This window comes from Biomphalaria glabrata, chromosome 2 (assembly GCF_947242115.1).
Source record: "Biomphalaria glabrata chromosome 2, xgBioGlab47.1, whole genome shotgun sequence".
NCBI classification, from domain to species: domain Eukaryota; kingdom Metazoa; phylum Mollusca; class Gastropoda; family Planorbidae; genus Biomphalaria; species Biomphalaria glabrata.
In genome coordinates this window covers 6910257-6934245 of record NC_074712.1, presented here as the reverse complement: position 1 = coordinate 6934245, position 23989 = coordinate 6910257, and the positions used below count along the sequence as shown (strand labels likewise).

The following is a 23989-nucleotide window of genomic DNA, read 5'->3' as shown; positions in this document are numbered from 1 at the left end:
TGCTCGCACAGAAATGTGCCACAATTGTGAGAAATATGAAAATAAAGACAGCATTTAGAACTGAATCATCTAGCCAACACTTTTTAAATTAAAACTCAATATCTCAAAGCTTGTCCTAGTTGCAGAAGTTCAGAGACTTCTAAAGAAACTGCGATAAATCGTTTAAGTCTCATGCACTCCAGATGAAATTCGTTTTCGTCAATGCCGCTATGGGCACTAACGAGATTGATTTTAATCTCAGGATTCACTAGTTGGGATAGCGACGAAAATTCATATTTACCTACCACATCATGATATAACTCATATCAAGTTCTTATTTCTTGAACTTTCCCGTACAAGGAAGAATAAATTTCCCTCCTTAGCTCTTTCTTGTGCGTTAAACACCGAATCTTCACCTTTTTCGTCTTGGATCTTGTGGCTAACAAGTCTTTGAGGTTCTGAGCACATGCATCTTGTGGCTAACAAGTCTTTGAGGTTCTGAGCACATGCATCTTGTGGCTAACAAGTCTTTGAGGTTCTGAGCACATGCATCTTGTGGCTAACAAGTCTTTGAGGTTCTGAGCACATGCATCTTGTGGCTAACAAGTCTTTGAGGTTCTGAACACATGCATCTTGTGGCTAACAAGTCTTTGAGGTTCTGAGTACATGCATCTTGTGGCTAACAAGTCTTTGAGGTTCTGAGCACATGCATCTTGTGGCTAACAAGTCTTTGAGGTTCTGAGCACATGCATCTTGTGGCTAACAAGTCTTTGAGGTTCTGAGCACATGCATCTTGTGGCTAACAAGTCTTTGAGGTTCTGAGTACATGCATCTTGTGGCTAACAAGTCTTTGAGGTTCTGAGTACATGCATCTTGTGGCTAACAAGTCTTTGAGGTTCTGAGCACATGCATCTTGTGGCTAACAAGTCTTTGAGGTTCTGAGCACATGCATCTTGTGGCTAACAAGTCTTTGAGGTTCTGAGCACATGCATCTTGTGGCTAACAAGTCTTTGAGGTTCTGAGCACATGCATTCTGTAAAGGTAACACTGGCCTCAGCGATGTTTTCTCGACCAGTAGCTAAGAATGTTTTTAATCTGTTTTGTTTCAATTTTCGAATTTCTTGTTTTTGAAGGTAGACTTACGCGTCCTTTATTCAGTTAATACAGGGGCCAAAACCCAAGGTAGGTGAAAAAGTGAAAACTGTATAGCAACTAACAATCCGCCTGCTTCACACCTAGTAGAAGAGTTTTTATCTGTTCTAGTCAATGTCTCTAGAGTTTCTATAATTTTTGAAATTGAATTCATAACTATCTTAACGACTTCTCCTCTGGCGCTCAAGCGCGTTTTAACCAAGCGCTTACAGAAAGATGTTACTGAATAGATTTCAGCTTCAGTCCAAATTCCAGCAAAATTTCAGATAATGGTTCGAGCACGATATTGTCAATGAAAAACTCCAGAATTAGTACTCGATCTTTATCCATTACAACGTAAGCTCAACAGTTGAAAAAAAAAATGAATAAATAAAAAGTACCAGTTTTGTGAAGTTAGGTGAATTGTCAAAAAAAATTGATAAATATTTGTTTCATTTTCGCTCAATATTACAATAGGTTTGTTTTGTATTTGTGGAGACATGTACGTGTTTTGTCTGGAACTAAGCTTAGTTCGAAGCAAATGTTCTATCAGGAGTAGATCGTACTTGGATGGTAATGTCACAAACCCCTAGAAATGACTTAGATTTTGTCTTTGTCATTCTTCTTCCACTTGTTCGCGATGCCCATTAAGTGCCAGATTCTGCCATTTTAGAGTCTAAGGCATTTATTTATAAGCTCTAGATCTAGATAAAACCAGCGTACTGAACAATGGAGCAACAAGTGCGTTGCCTTCAGAGATTTAAACAAATCTAGTCAACTTGTTTCAACCTGGTTAACAGAGTACGTTTCATTTAAGAAAGAACATGGAAGATTAACAAAAGTACCAAAGTAAATTTATTTCTAGTCAACTTTTCAAATTCGGTAGTTTGTCGTTGTTCATGTATGTACAAAACGTTGCGGGCCTGCAAAGCATCCATATAATCCTGATGCAGCCCCAGCTGCGATGGGCAGGACACGTCTGCAGAACGGAAGACCGCCTTGTACGGCCAAAAGCGCTCAAAACGCGGTCAAAGAAAACGCTTCAGGGACACCCTCAAAGCTTCTCTGAAAGCGTTCAGTATAGACCCAGCCACCTGGGAGACAGAAGCACATGACAGAGCATCATGGCGTCGCGCTGTGAAAACTGGCGCACAGGTTGCTGAGGAAAAAGAGAACAACGCTGGCAGAAGAAAAACGCATTAGAAGAAATGCAAGGCCAATGACACTAGCTCCAGCTAGTGTGCCCAGTGTGCGGCCGAACATTCCGGGCTACATAGGTCTCACCAGCCACATGAGGAGGCATAAAACCCCAGTGCAAAGCCCTCAGCCCCCCTGTATGACAAAGTGGTCATCATCGAACCACGATGGACGAACTATATATATATATATATATATATATATATATATATATATATATATATATATATATATATATATATATATATATATATATATATATATATATATATATATATATATATATATATATTATATATATATACACAAAACGTTGATTTTATTGAGAAAATGTATCCTTAGTTTTATACCCCTCACCACTTGATGCCCCGTGCGGCCCGCACCACTCGCTCATGGCTAGCTACGCCACTGACTCGCACTCTAGCTGGTTATTTATTGTTTCGTGCAATTTGTTTTTTTAGTTTATAGATCTAAACTTATTAGATAGATATAATAGCACCATTATAATAAACAGTTATATAAATAATTGTTCATAAATGTCACTAGCTAAAGTTCATATACTCAGAAATTCAACTCTTATAAAATAATCAGTGCAATATCTATTAGCGCCTTGCAAGGAATGCTGAAAATACTTTCATAAAACACTTCGACAATTACCATCAAAAGAGAATTTCAAATACACACACTCGCATACATAATAAATTACAATCAGTTTTTAAAAGTGTTTACTTTTGACGAGTCGACAACAAAGACCAACTAAACGACGAAGACTAGATCAGAAAAAAATGTTGTCGCCTCTTGTATCCATGGTTACTGCTTTAAAAGCAAAGAGTGTTTTTGTGAGCTCAGTTATTGATTTCTCTCCAGTGGAAACTTTATCTGTAGTTTAAGTGTACCTTTAGTTTTGAAACCTCTGAGTCTCAGTTCTTAAATGTTTTAAACTTGAACATCAGAGGCGCGGATCAAATGACTGGCAGCCGATAAATGATGCAGAACTACTGGACACTGAACACCACTACTGAGACTGTTCTTTATTAATTGGGCTGGTTTTTCACATACACTTTTATTTTTATTTTGAATTGGCTTGGGAAGAGCAGCTGGTTGTCTGGTACACGCCTTAGGCTGTTGTCTCAATGATCTCGGGTTCCAACTCTTCTCGCTGCCATCCCCAGCCGTCCTGTAGAAGCTTTGGGCTAGGGTGTAATAGTCTTCACATTTATAGCAACATCCGAAACATGTTAAAAAACAAACAAACAAACAAACAAAAAAAAACAAGGTTACAAAGACAGTTTGTGTGGAAACATAAACTCAAAATCGGCCCTCGAAGTGGTCCACCCAGGCAGGAAAAAAGGCAGGTTTCAATATTTTCAGAAAGAATATCATAATGAAATTCTATTAAATGCTAATGACAAAGAAGAATGGAGAATGGAGATTGACAGATTCTGCAGTTCACGCGATAATATGAAAAACTACTTATTAATTGTTTTTTAAAATTATGTCCAACTTATTTGCATTCTAAATAGATTTTTTTAAAAACATTTTTTTCTAAATGTAGTATTTAGTATGACAGAACTTACATAAATTAGCAATACAATTGTAAAAAATAAAATTTTCATCAAAAATCTAAAACCGTGTGCATTCTTCTTCTTCTAGCCAGCTTTATTGCTGCTGAGCTGTGAGCTCTTTTGCAGACTGTGCCGAGGAAAAAATAGTGTGCAGTTTTCTTCAGTTGTTCAGCACTGTCGTACATGTGCGTAAAACCATGTGCAGAAATGTATTCAAAGAATAGTATGTAGTCAGGGTAAGTAGCCTCCTGTGTTTGTTTCTATTAATAGTGAATAGGTGTAAAAATAGTGAATTTTTGTGAAAGAACTGCTTGCATAATTGATGTAAAAAATTAGATGTTTCGCTTTCAGAAAAGAAAAAAGTAGCCGTTGCATCAGAACTTTGAATAATTTAAAATATCATGATGTCCGATTTTCATTTTCTCTTCTAGTTTCTGAAATCTAATCGGGACGGACGGACGGACAGACAGGCCACACAAAACTAATAGCATCTTTTCCCCTTTCGGGGGCCGCTAACAACAAGAAAACAAAGAAAAAAAAAAGAACTCCTGATGGACCCCGTAAAGCTTTCTTTGTTCGGGTTCATTATTTTATCGTATCTTATCTTTTATTTTTTTTTTTCAAAGAAAAAGATTATTACGTCGAATTTTACATTTTTGGTTTAACAAGTCTTTGTAATCTATATTTTTATATACCGAAACCTGTTCTAAGACAAATGACCACCTTATGTGATCAAAATAAATAGCATATTTGGGACAGATCAGAGGTCGCTGCTGGTTCAGTGCATCGTAAGAAGACAAAAGAGATACGAAATTTTTATTTATACGTTTCGGACGTGACCTCAGAAATGATTATTACGTCCGAACCTTCTGAATGACCGCAGGGGGTTAGTAGCGGGCGGGGTTTGAGTCTACACCAGGATTCGAACCCGGGAACCCAGGTTCGTAAGCCAATCTTTAATGACCAGTAAAGACGTCAACTTGCCCGCAAAACGCTTACTTAGAGAGAACGTCCGGCAGTAATCAACTTCAGAAAGAGACGACTGGAGAGCTCTTACACAGCCGAGAAAACAGGTCTAACGCCCAAAGGAAATCTACCCAAGAAGAGGGAATACGACCAAAGAGAACTTAATTCGACCACCACGGACAATTGATTTTACTGCCTTAGATGTAGCGAAATGTGCAGATTGCAGCAGGGTCTGCATAGTCACTTCAAATAATAAGCTTCCGGCTCGATAAGCAAGCCTTAATGTACTTTTCAACTTTATAAATTATGTTAAGTAATTTGGTACAAACAAAAGAAATTCCAAAACAACAAAAAAAAAAAAAAAACGATTCGAAACTAAACATTTTTGCTTATTTTAATTTTTAATACTATATCAAAATATAAATAAATTTAATAAAGTATAGATCTGTTTTTACTAAATTATATAAATTAAAATCATTGCCAGCACTATTTTCTATAATCTCTATTTGTTGACCAACCAATCAGATTTTGTTTTGTAATGACGTCTATTAGAAACACACACACACAAATTATTTCTGTTTCTCAATGTCCCTTGACGTAAGAGACATCGAATTGGTCTTGGTGGCCTTGACCTCTTCCTTACGAAAGTACAAGCTGAGCACACGTCTGTTGCAGATGTAAGACATGAAGATATAAACTCCTTGAAGTCCGTTGATGGGCTCCACGATGAACCTGGGAATAGGCACAACGTCAACTTTGACCTTTGTATTTCTTTTTGAGTACATACGAACGGTAACTGGGTATCGATCAACATTGTAAAGTAAAAGGATAATCTCCCCTGGAATAATGAAATATTTTTTAAAGAAAATGCCCCGAAAGAGGGACTGAATATAGACTTTAACAATATGGGGAACTTTATAAATCTAATCCTTAGTGACAACGCACACGGTGTTAAAAAATACTAGGAAATAGTTCTTTTTGTTTTTACTTCAAATAGTTGAATGTATCCCTGGAATTGTTTGGCAGGACCTCTAAAGTAAATAAGTAAATCCAGCTCTGATAAAAAGGCGCTTTTTTTATATAAGTGTATCGTTAGTTTTTATCTTTTTAACAAATTGCAATGGACATCATTCACCAATCGTAAACAAACAACTTTTAGTCACGTGATCATATTGATTAAACAACGGAAAAAAAACTGTCACGTGACAGCCACTGTGTATTAAAATTAGATCGTAATTTGTATAGAAGAGATAGAGAGCCACGTGGCAAAATATTGTTTGTTTACTATTAATGAATGATGTCCATTAAGGAGAAAAATGAATTGAAGAAGCAAGGAGCACTGTAAAACTAATTCTTATATCGGCGAGACACAAAACAAAGGACTTATTATAACCTTTGGCATATAAAAAACCCAACATATTGTTAAATGGATTTATTATTAAAAGATAGAAGGTGCAACCAGTGTTGATAAATTGATATCACTTGGAAGAAATTATTGGTTGCTGGTATTTTACTTTCTTTTTTTTTTCTAACAATTTACTGTATCGACGTCCTTCATTGTGGTTTAAGTATGGTCCATTGCAAAGAAATGTACTGAAAGCCTGGTCAGTAACGATGTCGCCAACACAGCAGCCCCCCCCCCCCCCCCCCCCACTTTTCTCCATAAAGCTGATTAATCCAAACGGAACGTCAGGTACCCGATACAGTTTGCGATCACGGGTTACGCAGGTACTGCCAGTGAGTAATACTGTGTAATGCAAACTGCCTAAAGATCACTAGCTCTTGGTTTTGACTTCCCAAGGTTTTCCAAGGTCTTGTTATAATCTAGCTACAATGTAGCAATGATGAGAATTCGGCGTTTCCTTTCTACGTCGGTAGCCACTCAAAGTTAACGAGATCTTCCTTTCGAGGCGCCGTAGAGAAGAGATACTCTTTGAATTCTATTTTGTTACTGCCATTCAAATCTCTGCTGGCTACAATTTTAAATTGGGGCTTAACAACATCACCAATAGAAATAAAACTGACTGGCTTGCTTAAGCTGACTTAAAAAAGAAAATTGTTCTCAATATTTCATATCTCTTGTTGAGACTTTGTATTACAGACATAGATTTTGAAAACCAACGTCATAGCCTATGTATATATATATCAAAGAGTAATAAAGAGTCTGGCTCAGTATATTTAAGCAAGACCACCCACTTAATCAAAATACTTCATTATTAATAGACTTAAAATAAAAACAAAAACAACTAGTGCCATAAAAAAATGAACGAGTTTGCTCTTACTGAAAGTAGCTGTTTTGTGAAACGTGTGCGACTGTAGTCAGAAGCCAAAAGATGCCTGTCATGGCCGACAACTTGACGTAGACAATGAGATTACTCTGTTCCTCCTTCTTCAAGTCAGATGTCTTGAGTTGTCGAACTTTGTGTATCTTGACAACGGAAGTGACGAAGAATGCAGTATTACATAGGACAATGGTGAAGAGAGGACCGCCTAATGCGACACCTGGGTTAAGAGAAAAACAAACAATGGCGGTTTGAAATGTATGTATCAGCTAACTCTACAGCAGCACTTAATTGACCAAATGTAGAACCATTTGGGTTTATAATATTTTTTTTGGTCTTAAGTTAAAAAGTGTGGAATGTGGTTAGCTCTGATTAATCGTAGTTCTAAGCTTCCTAATTCTCTGAGAAATAGAAAATGGAGGACACCTGACAATTCATGAAAATAAGCATCACTCCCCAAGATCTGGTTATTTGACACCACTGTGAAATCAATGCTACTTTAAGGAGCAGAGACCTAGAGAACCACTGAAAAGGCCCATGAGATTCGGATGCAGATGCCAATCAGATGGGCAACACCTGGGAATGGAGAGACTAACCCAGAAGCGAGACGCCTGGGGGAAGCTGGTTGGTAGCTTTGAGTCATTGTGACGACTCGTCGAGTGAGAACAAAAATCGTCTAAATAATAAACGAAATATTCCTTGTATTTCTTGCCGTGTTCAGAGACGTAAAAACTGTGTTATTTATCGCTGATATTTCAGAATTGATATTAAAATTGCAAATTTCTAGGCTGATTTCGTGCCTAGGAGGTGAGTTATACAAGTTTGTGATCGTGATTTTACGCCATTTTTTTTTATAGATATCGAGGGTGATGGCGTCAGTACGCCCGTGCACTCGTGGACCTTGGACCTGCTTAGTAACCAAGTTATTTCTAACATATATTATAAACGTCAGCAGTTTGTGCACTTACATTGAAATGCTGTGTAACCGGTTATACCGGCGTTGCGTTTTCCAGTAAGGGTCTCCTGTTGTATTGCTACATCGATTAATCTCTCCAGGAGGAGTTTAGTGAGCTCTAGTATATTTGGGATTACCCCGCAGATATTTAGTTGTAAAATATTGAGGGTACTGGTGTTAATGGGCTCAGGCCCTGGGGTGGGTGGGATCCCACTAATGTCATCTTGGTTATTTGGGGAGCCGGAAGCCCACCGTCACATATTCGCTTCCAGTCAGTTCGGCCTGGCGTGTACAGGATAGAAAGGAGGTTGTGGCTGACGTCCAACAACCTGGTTCGTATCGGACCTCCGAAGGAGCTACGAATGCAATGTACGTTGAGAAGAGGACTTTAGTGAAGGAATATTAGTTCATTTTTCGCGACATGAAATATTTCCCCTCATCAAGTCCGAGGGGTATGTAAAGGACTTTTACCCGGGACGCGGAGCCTACTCGGGTCTGCTCGGGACCGTTTGTTTTTCGCGCCTGAACACAGATGCATGGTTAAGGCCGTTGGGAACCTTAGTTACTGCTTCTAAGCGGCAGTGTGCATAGACTATACTTGTGTCATCATTGAGGGTAAGGGAGAACCTGCCTCAGCTGTCACTACCACAGTTTGGTGAAATAGTTTTCTGCAGGGCAGAAATGGGTTGATGAGCGTTTCTTGACATTACCAGTATTTCCTGTTCAGAAGCCAAGCGGTTATCACTCGGCCACCGCGCCTCCTTATTATTTTTAGACGTGATCTAATTCTCTCAGTTATTCATTATTATTTAGATTACTTTAGATTTTATTATATTATTGAGTAAATTGGAGTTTAGCTTATACCGAAGTGAGTTTCATATTTATACTCATTATATTTCAGAGAACAATGAAAGGAATTTGATGATACTACTTTGCATATAATTAATTTAATTATTTTAATATAAAATTATATTTGTTATTCTTAATTTTTTAATGCTATTTCAAAGAAACATTCTTTTGCTAGCATTCGAATCCATGAACCTTTACGATTTAATAATAATACAAGAGCTCACCAGTTAACAAAAGGGAATCTAAAAAGCATCTCATTGATCCGTATCCAATATCTTGACCACTGGTCTGGTTGTAAGTGACCGCTACTACGACAGAAACCACACTTGCTGGAAAAGACACAGAGAAGAGGCATCGCTTGATGAAGGACTTGTAATCATCTTGACAGCAAGAACTTCGAGTCTTGGCAGTAAACACCAGAAACATGTCGAGGCTACAGATGAAAGTCCACGAGAACATCCACAGCCACAGGAAGTGAGTTGACATGCCCAGAAAAGTGCAAACGTTGCCCGTGTATTCACTAACATATCAAAAAATTTTCATTTTAATAGAATAAAAACAATTTAATTTTTTAAAGATAATTTCGCAAGTTTTTGTTTTTACGGATCGATGACTTTTAGTACTAAACTCCTGATAGACAATTAAACCGTTGTAAGCGTAGGGCGTAATATCTCTTCTCTAATAAAACTTTAAATAACTTGAACAATACTAAATATAATTTCATTTTTTAATATTGAGAAAATCAACTTGATAAGAAATAAAATAACTGTACTAGACTTTAGTAATCGTAATAATATTCTTTAACAAAATCTAGCTCACTACAATAACACCACCTTTCAGTCTCACGTTCTGGAGTAGTCTCTTCTAAGTAAAACCGAATCACCACAACGCCACATATCTTGCATCATTCACAACCAACCAACCACTAACCTCTTCCCACGGTCACCATATAAACACAAATACACACACACTCCATAAAAAAAAAAAACTCTACATGTATGACTTTGTTTTAAAATTGCATAGTTCAACGGCATGTATTTCAGATAAAGGCGAGTTTTTGGTGCGGTAAACATGAAGTATTAAAAAAAAACAAAAAACGATTGCGACCATATTTTTTTAAGTTTCTGCACCTAGCTATCGTCTACAACTCTACATCATGTGTTTTTACCCAAATACAGTACAACAATTTCTTTTTATATCAAAGACCACTATCACATTTCGTGCTATTGAGCTCTAAGCAAGTAAAATATAATAACATAGTTTAAAAAGTATATTCCACTTTTAGACAGCTGACCAAATTTCATTAAAGCGATTCTTCTTCTCTTAGTAACTACTGAATAATGGATTAAAAATAAAAGCACCATTATTTACCCTGCCCCTTTCTCCCCCCCCCACCCCCTCTGAAAAAAAATCTGTTTAAGAGATGAATACGTGAACTCAAGAGTTTAAAGAATTTAAATTGATAGGCGTTATAGATCCAGACTTAGATGATGGTGCGCAAACTGTACCTGAGACGTTTAATTTATTTATTAAATTATTTAATGAATAAGGAGTACAAGCAGGAAAACCCACTGACCTATGTCTCTATACTTCTAGCCCAATTTAAATTAATTTTTTCGTAATAATAAAAAAACAACAACAACAACTAGAACTAGAGTTGTTCCAATTAGGTCAAATGTCAAGGAATATCGTAGTAGCCATTTTCGAGAACAGTGACCGCAAGCTGAATAGAGGAATGGTAGAAGAAACAGTGTCATTAAGAAGATCAAAATACCATCCCTATAATTATAAGGCTCGCCAATGTCATTTTATTCTTTACGCATTTTTCTCTTTCTAAGTTATTTATGGCAGTGATGCCCAGCCTTATTCGACTTGCGGGCCATTTGTAACCTTTGACACTCGTGTCGTGGGCCATTTCAACAAAAAGGTGAAAACAAAAAGAGAATTAACAAAATATATGTAATATTTACATTCATGCATGAGAAGTTTGTTTTTCTTGTTTTTTTTTCTTGTTAATTATCATCAATCAACGAACATTCTATCAATAACTAAATGATACGACCAAAGGCGTAGTGAGCAAAGCGTGCGCCCGGGGCAAGGTACTTATTTGCCCCCTTCCCTTATTTTCCATGAACATCATATAGGCTGCGTGTGGCGACCCGGAGGTCACGGGCGACCCCATGAAGGTAGAACACGGGGTATCGTGCTCCCTTGCCCCCCTCCCCCTCACTACGCCTCTGGATACGCCGTAAGTTCTTTCTTATTTTATGGATATTTTATGATGCTCGGAGACATTTTTAGGTAAGTATCAATCGAGAGTAGCAAGTGTTAACTTTAGTGTTAGGTTGCCTGGCCGTGAAGCATGCGCTTCGGAATGTCGTCACGATGGTACGGAGTTCAAACCCTTCTCATTGCTACTCTGTACCATCCTGCTACACATTTAGGCATATAATGTAATTTTCTTCATTTCTGTACAAAATTTAAGTAATTTATTAAAAAAAAAAAACAATCACATTTGAGGAACTCACATGTGGACAGCTGCTAGAAGTGATGTCTGCGCCAACAGAAGACTCAGTGACAGCATCATGTTGTTCTTGCCTGCAAAGGTTCTCAAAATGGGGTGTATGAGGTATGTCATAATGGTAAATACAAGACAGACAAGGGACACCACAGAACAAGCTAGGCTCACTGCGTAGATTGCGACATCAGATTTCTCCTTTACAGATTTGTCAGCGTCTTGAATTTCCTTTAATTTTTTCTCCAAAATCTCCCAGCACACTTTCAGTTCTCCGCTCTCCTCAATGAGAAGGTAGTTTAGATCTTGAGCCTCTGAAAGTGTCACTTTTGTGACGTTAAGATCTAGTGTCACTGTGAAGTCAGGAGGCGAAGCGTCGTCCAATACATTTAGTTCGTATTCAGACGTGTTGAATGTCACGTGACCACATGTAAGCATATTGTTTATGTTAATAAGCTGTCCCTCGTTGATCACGCTGAAGTAGCCATCAGTACATTCAGTGTAACCTTCACAATTGACGTCAGAACGAGTTTTTCTCATCTCGTAACAAGACACAAACGCATCTTTTCTCGACGTCGCATCTGATGGCTGAAAAGTCAGATTTAATTGTCTCCCTTCCTCTAATGTTACCTGCCCATTCATCCAACTGTCTAAAACTAGAGATTCAAATTCATCTCTGGAGACATTAGCTGTTCCTTTTAGTCTAGCATCCACCCGAATTAAGCAAGGGAAGGAATCGGTCTTCCGAGTATCTTGGTAACCGTAAGCAACATCAAAGACTTCGGTGGTGATTGTGTAGGTAGCCAGGAACTTGTCAAACCATAGCCGAAACTGAGTAAAGGAATATGATATGAATTCATGACTGAGCTTAAGGAAACAGGTCACTTAAGCAGTGGGTAGTTAGGGGTTATTTGCATTCATTTGGGTGCCCGGGGGCCTTGACAACTTTGGGGGCCCCAGCGTTTTGCGCGATATTTTATATTTAATGTAATAAACACTCATTTGGGCCCCCCCCCCCCTCAAGTGGTGGCCAGGGGGATTTTCAAATTCTTCCCCTTTCTCCTCCAACCTAGCCGCACCTCTGCGCTTAAGCATTTTTGATAGATAAATCAATATTATAAACACCAATGACCACCAAAAAAAAAATAAATTAGAGCGAATCAATAAGGCACGCAGTTATGACAACATGAACTGCCTGTCAAGCAGAGTGGGTGAAAGAGTAGAGAGGGATATGAAGAGTAGGGAGTACAAACACGTGACTAAATGTTGTTTGTTTACGATTGGTGAATGAGGTCCATTGTCTTGTGCATACAATCTAAGAAAACATGCCGGTAATATTATATTATAAAAAGAAATATTCAACCTTTTGATTGGCTGATTGGACCAAGTAATGACACGGATAATACTGTGCTATCACCGGTGTCGATGGAGTCTTTACGAAAGTAAGCCATAGGCGTAGCCTGTACTCCAGTTCACTGATCTCTAATGCTGAAGTACAGCTTGAATTAATGAGCAGTTTTCCAGGTGAGCATTGCATAGGTAGGCATCGGCCCTGACAGAAACAAACAGAAAATATAATTGTATATAGCATCGGCCCTCACAGAAACAAACAGAAAATATAATTGTATATAGCATCAACAAGGAAATCATAGAGAATTCTTAAAAAAAAAACAACAACAAAGTTTATATTAAGTGTTGGCCTCCTTCAGTCGTAGAACGACTATGGTTCATCTCGAACACTTTTTTTTTTATTGACTGTGGATCTCAATTTCGGAGAGATACTCCCGTAAACAAATATCGCAGGCTTTCGCTTTGGTGGTAGAGGAGCTGACGATTATGTATGGCATGCATTTCTTCCAGAACTGAGGCCCATGTTTTTTCGCTGTCCATAGCTTTGTTGGTCACCGTCTCTCTCCAACTAGTGAGGTCTAGGGCTATGTCTTTCAAATGGTCAGTATCAATGTTCATTGTTTTGAGATCCCGTTTTTATAGCATACACGTAACGGATGTTGGGGTGACCAATTTTTTCTTGAGCCAGACCAGAGTTGCCCGTAGAAAATGAATTTCGGAATGCGTGTGTCCTCCGTCAGCGAACATGTCCGAGCCAGCGCAGGTGGCGTTGTCTGAGGACTGTAAGGATGCTGGGGATACCTGTTTGCGCAGTATTGCACACTTTTTCTTTCCATGTTATTTTCAAGATCTTTCGGAGGCAGCGCAAGTGGAAACAGTTTAGTTAAGTGTAATTGTATTAATAAGTTTGGATCAGTCGTGTGATATGTATGTCCAGGTATGACCTAGACATATAAATCTGTGCGAAATAAATATTTTTACCAATTGTTTTTGTTTAGCTTTTAGCTTTCTGAATGCGCTATGATCCTATCACTTGTCTGGACCAGTTGGGATAGGGGAATGAAAGAAGGGAGTATCTTGGTGAATGTTTACATGATCATTTTTTTAAATGCCTGAATCAGCCAGGAAAACAAAAGACTTGACGGTGTTTAAGTCTTATTTAACATGCGTGAATAGACTGGCACATGAAATGTAGAAAAATAGTAAATTTCCCCTTTCAGACCTTATGGTCTATAGGGCAGATGATGTTTCTGTGGCCTATGATTAACGAGGGTGTCATGTAGCCAGCACAACGACCAACCGCCTTTACTTTTCCCCAACTAATGTCAGATACCCATTAGAGCTAGGTTAACTCAGAGGCGCCCGAAGATCCGAAATTAAAAATCCCACTCTTGACCAGGATTCGAACCCCGGTCTCCGGTTCGGAAGCCAAGCGCTTTACCGCTCAGCCACTGCGCCTCCTTCACATGAAATGCGTAGGACGTAATTATTGTTATTTTTTTGTTAAAGTAACGTCTGTAATAAATAAAATAATATGTGATAAGATATGATTTGTCACCGTGTTATTTTATATAGTATGAATGTGGCTGTGGTTATCAATGTAGGCGTGGTGGTGACATTGGGTTCTTGTTACAAATCACAGAATAATGAAATGACGCTGGGTGTAGCAGACACATTAAGTTTAATATAACACCACATAGTGAATACACCATACAATTCGACCCAGGAATGGTCAGTATTAATCCAACAGTAATATACGAATATCACCACTTAGTACTTATTCTATAACCAACTACTTTAAACATCTAACTCTACTGCTTATATCTTAAGTGACTCAATACAAGTGCTTGCTACAAGATCTCTATGTGGACTGACTGCCTTTAACTCTCTGGTTCACCTAAGGTCAAAAGTGTTCACCTTAGTGCAACATGGGTTGTGAATAAGATTCACAATATGGAATTAACATACACAATACAGAATTAGGGTTTCTACTCTATGGCACCAACTTTGAGGTGGTGACATTACCTATCACCCCCCTTTTGAAAAAAATTTTGAAGAAATTTTTTTCAGCTTGACGACATAATTATCATAAGTAGGATCAATTGGAATTCTTGGGGTCTATGAAATGTTCAATTGCTGAGTTCAAATAGAACTACAAACTTGAAATAACATATATAATATGACAGTGTTACACAAAATATTTGCTGAATCAAAAAAATTCATACAAGGGCAAAATTCTCTAATTCATCATATTCTTGTAAGGCAATTCAAATAATTCTCTGAGTCAAATACTTAACATCCCAAATAATTCTTTACATGTAGTTCTAATAAATACATCAATATTCAAATGTGTTCAATATTTACACGTCTTCTTCATAATAATATGTGCAAAGTGTGACAAAAATTTCAATGACAATCTCCTATGTCACAATGTGAAAAATTAATACAAGTTTTTATTCACAATATCTATTTATAAAAAAATCTTTGACACTATAGAAATGTTAGAAGTCTGGTTTTTTTTTTTTTTTTTTTTTAACACCAATAGTACAATATGTACAAATCATGTAGAAAATGTTACAAGTAAGTCTCAATATGTAAGTGATAAGTATAGAAAAATTCAAAATATGTGTCAAAATTCAACATCAAATTGATTAATGATCATTGTTACAAATTCAATGTATCTGTTTACTTCAATATGAGGTTTGACATCTCCATAAAAAATTGTTGTGCATTAATATTACACAAGTAAATATGTATAATTCAAGTATCAAAATATTTGCTCAAAAGTATGAACATCAAATCAAAATAAATATCTTTCATAGTGCTTGTTGCATGCACCTTATGTTTCAATTAAGTATTTTTCCATATGACAGTTCAAATAATTTTGTAGCTAGTAATGGCAAAAGTTTAATGTTACATTGTTTATCAAATAATTATTGTGTACAAAGTTCAAAAAACTCTTTAGTCAAAAAAAAGATTAAACTGAGAAAATGTGTCAGTTGTGATACAATCTTTGAGTTTACATTAATTTGTTCAAGCATATATATACAAGCATAACATCCTACTAGTTTAGTTGTATTCATTTTAATCTGTTGTGAAAAAATGCAAGTCCAATTTAAAAAATAATATCAAGTGTCTCTTTCAGTACTTGAAATATCAAAAAATGTGTACAACAATCTTCTTATTTACATCAATACAAAAAAATATAGTCCATAAGAATAGTTTGACAAAAATGTTTTCAAAAAATACAAGTGTATGTCAATATTTGATTACACTAATTGACATTAAATAAATAAGTTACATTATGAATCAATCTCCTTTTTTCAATAGTATTGAAAAATGTGACTAAGTTATATAATTGTGATAAATGACATAGTAAAATAATTGCAATCTTGTTTACAATAGCTGTAGAAAAAAATTTTTGTCCAAGTTGTTCTCAATACAATGAGAAAAAATAATGTTTACATTGCATGGAAAAAATTAAGCTAGGTACTGAATAAGTTGGGGAAAAAATTCAATGTTTGTTTACATTGTTGAGTACAAAAATGTTATTCTTGTTGACAAAAGAATGTGAAAAAAAAATTGTTGGTTACAATGTAGTAATCTAATTCCAAAGTTTGTTTACAAATAGAGTTTTTTTTTAAAAAAATGAAGTCTTAGTTCTAGTTCAATGTTTACAAATAGTACTCAATGTTTACAAAATAATGCTCAATATTTACCAGATGCGATGTATTAAGTCAACAACACTGATATTAATTGTGAGTCCCTTATATGGTGTTCCATATATTTTATGTAATAACTTTTTGTAATGGCCAAAGTTTTTTATTTGTACCCACATTGACTCTCCAAGTTCTGGATGTTTTCAAACTTTTTTATATCCAAAATCACAAGTTATTTCTTGTACTATTTGAAAAATTTCTTTCTGGAAATCACAATCAGACAGGTCATAAAACCATATTGTTTTATGTATTACTGGCTTTTGATGCACTTTAACTTTTGGATAAGATCCAATAATTACTGGACTGATAGTATTTTCAAGTATTACAACTTTTATTTTCCCTTTTATAAATGGTGATTTGATTTCAGCAATGGCAGTTTTACATTCTATCTTTCTAGAGTTTGGTAAGGTTACAATGGCTATATCATTCAAATAATCATCTTTTTCTACTAAATTGGGCTCTACAAAAGTGATTGTGGATTCTTCATCAACTATGCATACAACATCCTGATAATTGACTTCTAGATCATATACTTCTATCTGTTTGCTATTTTTAAATGTCAAGGCTAATATTTCCTCTGTTATTATTACTTTAGGTGAGCTAGTGTTACTGTCATTTTGTATTTCTTGTTTTTCAGCTTTATCTTTATCATCTATTTGTATTTCATCTGTTTGTATTTCACTATCATTTGTTTGTGTGTTAATTGTTTGGCAATCTTTATTTAGTTTAGATGCTTCTGTTAGCAAATGAGTTTGACATTCTACATCTATTTTATTTGCATTTGTAATTGACTGTTTAGTTGCTTCATGTATACTGACATTGTTGTGCTCTTGAGAATTTGTAGTTGATGCTAACTCAATATTTTCTTGATTCACACTATTAGCCCATTTTACTAAGGCTTCTTCTGACAGTTCAACTATATTCTCTATGTTCCCTATAATTAGTTCTTCAGCTGGGTTGTTCATTACTATGGCTTTGTATTGACCAGTGAACCATGGTGATTCAATGAAAACTAATGCTGTTTCACATTCTTCCCATAAGTCTTTATTTGCATAAGTCAGTGTGACCTTGTCTTCAAGTATCTGTTCAGGTTTTACTAGTGATTTCTTTACAATGATTGAGGTGCAGCCGCTGTCACGTAATGCATATACCTTAATGCCATCCACATAGGCAGGATACACTTTTAATTTGGCTACCTTTGTCTGTATATATGCTACTGTTTCATATTCTATTGGTGTTTCAGTTGCTACAGCTGCTATGTTTTGTCTGGTATGATTGTTATTGTGGTAAGTATGTTGTCTATCTTGAAATTGGTCTCTTCTAGACATTCTGTTGTTTTGCCATCTTCTGTTTGTTTGATGTGATCTACTGTTAGTTGGACTGTAGCTTTGCCATGTTCTTCTGTTATATTGTTGTTGATAGGATCTATTATAGTTAGGACTGAAGCTCTGGAAAGTTCTGTTATCTCTTCCATATTTATGGTTTCTATTTACATATTGCTGTTTTTCTGATGCCATTCTCTTTCTGCACTCTGCTTTGGTGTGACCCAATATGCCACAGAAAAAACATTGTATGCTCTTGGCATATTTAAATTTATTTGTAGTTCTTGGATGGTTTTCTGTCACTGTTGCAGCTACATTGTACAATTCCCTTTTGTCAATGGTGATGTTTGGGTGTGAGTCTTTGTATGTTGTTAAGTTTGATATCAATTCAGCTTCATTTTTTATTTTTCTCTCCTTCAGGAATGAGAATGCTGCATCTGTAACATTAATTAGCACATTCTCAATGAGAAAGAAATCTAAGATCTGTTTGGGGTCATCTAAGTTACAGTTTGCGAGTTGTAGCCACTTTGTCATGTTCTGGCGCATGTCATGTATTGTTCTTTTTAAATCTGCATTCTTGGCTAGTTTTATTTCCCTAAAAAGTTTTCGATAGTGCTCCTCCGTTTTGCCAAAATGTTCAATAAGTCTTTGTTTTACTGTGTTGTAGTCTTTTCTTTGCTCCATAGTTAGTGTGTCGATGATGTTTAGTGGTTCACCTCTTAGGTTAGCTAGCAGTTGTTGAGCCATTTGTGCACTATTCATATTTGCTGTTTGACAGATGTATTCAAATTGAATAATGAAATTTTCCAATGTGTCTTCTTTTGGGTCAAAGTTCCTAAATTTGCTATGATACTGATGATGAGATGAAGTTTGACTTGCTGAATTGTCTTTATTTTCTTTTGCTAGCTTGGCCATTTTTTCTTCATGTTCTTTTAATTTTATTTCATGCTGGCGTTCTTTTTCTTTCTCTAAGTTTTCTTGTTCTTTCTCTCTCAGTCTTCTTTCATGTAGCCTTTCTTCCCGTTGCTTGTCTTTTTCTACTCTTATTCTATCTATTTCAATTTTAATGAATGCAGCTCTATCATCTTCTTTTAACTTTAGTTTATCCACTATCTCTATTAGTTTCTCATACTCAGCCATTTTCAAAGATTCAAATTAGTAATATAGTTTAGTAATAGATATGTGTACTAGATATTTGTAAATGAAATATTGTACAATAAATACTTATTATTGCTCAAATAGTAATTACAGGTAATAGTAGATATATATTTTGTGCGAAACTATTGAGGTTATGAGGAAGTTATTCTTGGTACTTTGTCTAGTTCGTAATGTAATACTTTACTGATCATTTATATGATTATGTATTTCTAGTATCTCCCCTTGCAATGTAAAAGTTAATTGCAACAAATAATTCACAATTATGTGAACCTTATTAGTCTGGTAAATAGTGATCAATGTATCAATAGTATCAAAATAGTTCAATGTGCTCAAAGTATATATTATATACAATCAATCTTGTCACAATCTCAAATCAAAATATATCCCATAGTGTATCAAGTGTGTAGTGTAGTGTTGATAATAATAAAAATAGGTTGAAATAAGAAGTAAAATAAATATATATATTAATAAGTAATTAGACAAACATAAATACACTATAGATACTAAACAGTCTGCTTTAAAGAGACATTACAAGATAGTAGAAATAGTAGACAAAAGAATTACAATGAGTAATAACTATGACGCAAAAGAAATTCAACAAATGTAAACAAGACAATACAAGAGTTTAACAATATGATAGATACTTAACGAAATACAAACTTGACTAATACAGCTATACGATCAAGTATTTACTTTATCTAAAGAGTCCCTACCAATACCTGGATGCTTACTTGAAAAAAAATATAAATGCTCAGACTCAATAGATAATTAAATTTAGTCCCTAAAGTCAAATGTATATATAAATACAAATGTAAACAATGAAAAAAATTGTGGTGTAGTTCAAGAGAACTAACCAATATTCATTAATACTAAAGGGTAATTAAAGTTACTTCCCTTAAATATTCACTTGATGCTTGACTTGTACATAAAGTTCCGGTGATGCTCCACATAAAATATGTCCACAGTACAGTTCATAAGTAATCCACTTGCTAAATCCGCAGCACAACGGTACAGTTCATAAGTAATTCACTTGCTAAATCCACAGCACAATGGTACAGTTCATAAGTAATCCACTTGTTAAATCCACAGTACAATGTTAAATGATACGGTACTCAAGTTCTTGAACAATAGTAATCCAATAAATACTTCATATGTTTGACAGATAATCCATTAAACAATTCATATAGTTGACAAGTAATCCAATAAATAATTCATGTGCTTGATAGGTAATCCACTGTTTCGTACAGTTGCTGAAACAAATATAAATAACTAAAAATGACCTTAGGTAGTGACGACAAGAGAGGTCTAAGAGTGAGGGCGCTCTCTTATTAACTGTGCTGTTAGACAGCGACAATAGGAGTGTGTCATTAGAATTATGACGAACACTCGATGTAGATGATTCTTGAATATGTCAGCTACTTCGACTGACCATATATCAGCTGTCTTCAAACGATGACTTGAATGACTTGTAGTACTAGATTTTCACCCACACCGGTTGTAGTATCACGGTTGTCTAGTTTCACCCACACAGGCTGTAGTATCCAGGTTGTCTCAGCATATCATGTTTGATCTCTTTCGCTTAGGATGTTAAAAAGTAACTTTGAACAATGCTGTGCTCCTAAAGCTATCTCAACTGGTGTACAAAAAAAATACAACCACATAAATCAGGCTTCCAGATAAATGACACTTAGGACAGTAGTCAACTGGAAAAGTTGAAAATACAGCTCACACAGGAACAGTTCAAATTGTTCAGTTCATCACAGATGAAAAAAAAAAATAGCTTGCTAATGGTAACTGTGTCATGGCAGGTCAACATGACATGTAGTAGTAGATCTAGATACCAAGTGTGTAGTCAAAAAAAATTTAATAAATTCTGGATTAGTTGCAATTCATGTAGAGTTCAATCTTGAAGTACAAGTTAAAATAGTAGGCACAGTTAACTTTCAATTTCAGCTCTGTTTTCTGTTAGTAGTGTTAGACTAGCTGAAGATAATAATAATGTCACTCTTGGATCACGTGAATCTCACTTGAAAAATTGTGTGCTGGTCTCAATAAATGTAGATCTAGGTCATCTCTATAATGTTGAATGTGTCGCTGAACGACCAAATGAAAAAAATAGTAGAGTCTATAATAATCAGGTTTTAGCTTTCTTGCTCGTTGAGTGGCGTCATGATTTGTGTAAAAAAATATTTTAGAGTTACTTTTTCCTGTGTTTACTAAATAGTTCACTTGCCAACTTCAAAAATATCCGTATAAATGTTACTGTAAGTAACTGTAGTATTAAAATACTTCTGACAGCAATAGGAAAAAAATTCTTGACTTGTTCCTCTGGTGCTCATAAATCCTTTAAGTTAGCAGTTCTGACTTCTGACATCATAAAATATCGTTTGCTGACACTTCTGACACTATTCTGACATGAATTATGTCATTTTCTGACAATAAATGACTTGCACTTTGGACACTTCTGACACCAAAATGTCACCGTGTTATTTTATATAGTATGAATGTGGCTGTGGTTATCAATGTAGGCGTGGTGGTGACATTGGGTTCTTGTTACAAATCACAGAATAATGAAATGACGCTGGGTGTAGCAGACACATTAAGTTTAATATAACACCACATAGTGAATACACCATACAATTCGACCCAGGAATGGTCAGTATTAATCCAACAGTAATATACGAATATCACCACTTAGTACTTATTCTATAACCAACTACTTTAAACATCTAACTCTACTGCTTATATCTTAAGTGACTCAATACAAGTGCTTGCTACAAGATCTCTATGTGGACTGACTGCCTTTAACTCTCTGGTTCACCTAAGGTCAAAAGTGTTCACCTTAGTGCAACATGGGTTGTGAATAAGATTCACAATATGGAATTAACATACACAATACAGAATTAGGGTTTCTACTCTATGGCACCAACTTTGAGGTGGTGACATGATTTTTAAAAACGTTTATCGGAGCTCAAGATTTCTCAAGGGAACTAATTAAACATATTTTATGTTTTTTTAGCGGCCCCCGAAAGGGGAAAAGACGCTATTAGTTTTGTGCGAAATGTCTGTCCGTCTGTCCGTCTGACCGTCTGTCCGTCTGTCCGTCCGTTCCGTTTAGATCTCGTAAACTAGAAAGGATATTGAAAATCCGACATCACAATATTTTAGACCATTCAAAGTTCTGATGCAACGGCTACTTTTTTTTTTCTTAAAGCGAAAAATCTAATTTTTAAAATCAGTTATGCAAGCAGTTTTTTTAAAGAGAAAAAGCTAATTAGTATGCATTATAAGTTAGACCTAATTTAAGCTGAATAATAATCTTATAAACTTTATTTTTCTGAAATTATTTTTTTTTTGCGGAATTTTTTTTTTTTTTATTTTTTTTTTGAGGATTCGAATAAGAGATTGAGCCTTTTCAAAACAATTAGATCAATTATAAGACATCATTTAGGCCAGGGGAGGCGCGGTGGCTGAGCGGTAAAGCGCTTGGCTTCCAAATCGGGGGTCCCGGGTTCGAATCCTGGTGAAGACTGGGATTTTCAACTTTGGAATCTTTGGGCGCCTCTGAGTCCACTCAGCTCTAATGGGTACCTGACATTAGTTGGGGAAAAGTATAGGCGGTTGGTCGTTGTGCTGGCTACATGACACCCTCGCTAACCGTAGGCCACAAAAACAGATGAACTTTACATCATCTGCACTATAGACCACAAGGTCTAAAAGGGGAACTAGTTAGGCCAGGTTCACATCTAATTTTACATTTACTTACACCTATGCTTTGATCTGCGGGACCGTTGGGGCACTACACAAGATCTGTTAACCTTCTTTCTCCATTCTTATCTCTCATTTTTTTTGGATGTTCTTTCTGAAAATATTGAAGCCTGCCTGGGTGGACCCCTTCGGGGGCCGATTTTGAGTTTGTGTTTCCACACAAACTGACTTTTGTAACCTAGTTATATATTAGTCTGTATTAGATTGGTCTTTGATGCACATTTTTTTTCTTGTATCTATCTAGAAGTGTTTGATTTCATGATTACATGATTAGTTAATACAAACAGTCCTACTTACATCTGGTGTCGACCATTCATCAGCAGAGCAATTGGCGTGTTTGTAAACTGCCCGCTGTCCAGCCTCTTGAGGTAACATGTACGACTCGGGGTCAAAATTGAGAAGAAAAGAAGTGAGTGACCCCAAACCATTGCTTACATGATTTGCATAACCTCCCTTTAGAAGAACAAAGATTTTTTTAGGTCACGATTTCAGTAATAACAACAATAGTACATTAAAAGTTGTTTTTTTAAAAAATCAAATTCTACTCTTAAGAAGGTGCGAGGCCATGGTATATGTTGACGGTCTTGCTTTTCGCCTTCCTCTTTTCAGCTTCCATTTTATGTCTGACATTCAGTCATCGTGTTTCGTCTAGTCAAAGGTTATGTCCCGAGACATGGGCTGCCTGAGCTAGCCAGGAAAACCAGTGACCTGGCAGAATTGAAGTCATTGGTCTACATGCATGACTAGATGTATGACGCGTAGGGTTAGGGTTAGGGTTAGGGTTAGGGTTAGGTTACTTCTTTTTTGAAGTAGCGTCTGTATTATATAAGAAAAGATATGATAAGAATCTAATACAACGGTCGGTCACGGTTTCACTCAGAGGACGAGTGCCAATGGTTTTCCGGGCTGACTCAGGCAACCCATTCCATGCTCTAATAGCACTAGATAAGAAGGAGGATTTATACAATTAGTTCTAGCATATGGGACGAGGAATGTGCCTTTATCTTTGTGTTTTTCCGACTATTTTATTAGATTTTGTTTTTGTATTTGAAGATTATGGTTCAGTGTTTTATGTATAATTGCTACTTTATTTTTGAGTCTTCTACCCTGAAGGCTTTCAAAAATTTAGTGATTTTACTAAAGGTGTTACTCTAGTCCAGTGATGCTCAACCTTATTCGGCCAGCGGGCCATTTTAATTTCCGACCCTCGTGTCGCGGGCCACATCAACAAAA

At 36.0% G+C, this 23989-nt stretch overlaps 1 protein-coding gene across 1 annotated transcript; it reads right to left on the bottom strand.

Moving 5' to 3' along the window:
• Positions 1-5287: 5287 nt before the first annotated feature.
• Positions 5288-23203, bottom strand: LOC129924452 (uncharacterized). The gene is made up of 6 exons (XM_056018897.1): positions 23054-23203; positions 12803-12991; positions 11453-12270; positions 9149-9444; positions 7121-7340; positions 5288-5570 (listed from the first exon to the last, which is right to left on the bottom strand). Exons 1-6 carry the CDS (start codon positions 23129-23131, stop codon positions 5408-5410), a joined length of 1764 nt encoding a protein of 587 aa, XP_055874872.1. The 5' UTR covers positions 23132-23203; the 3' UTR covers positions 5288-5407.
• Between the last annotated feature and the right edge of the window lie 786 nt (positions 23204-23989).

What these genes read in the sequence shown, in the direction of transcription:
- LOC129924452 (XM_056018897.1), bottom strand. Translation starts at nt 23,131, where the DNA reads ATGTTACCTCAAGAGGCTGGACAGCGGGCAGTTTACAAACACGCCAAT. An exon ending in TCCAATCAGCCAATCAAAAG is followed by an intron (nt 12,271 to 12,802) that starts GTTGAATATTTC and finishes TCCTTTACTCAG; the next exon opens with TTTCGGCTATGGTTTGACAA. An exon ending in CTTCTAGCAGCTGTCCACAT is followed by an intron (nt 9,445 to 11,452) that starts GTGAGTTCCTCA and finishes TTGATATGTTAG; the next exon opens with TGAATACACGGGCAACGTTT.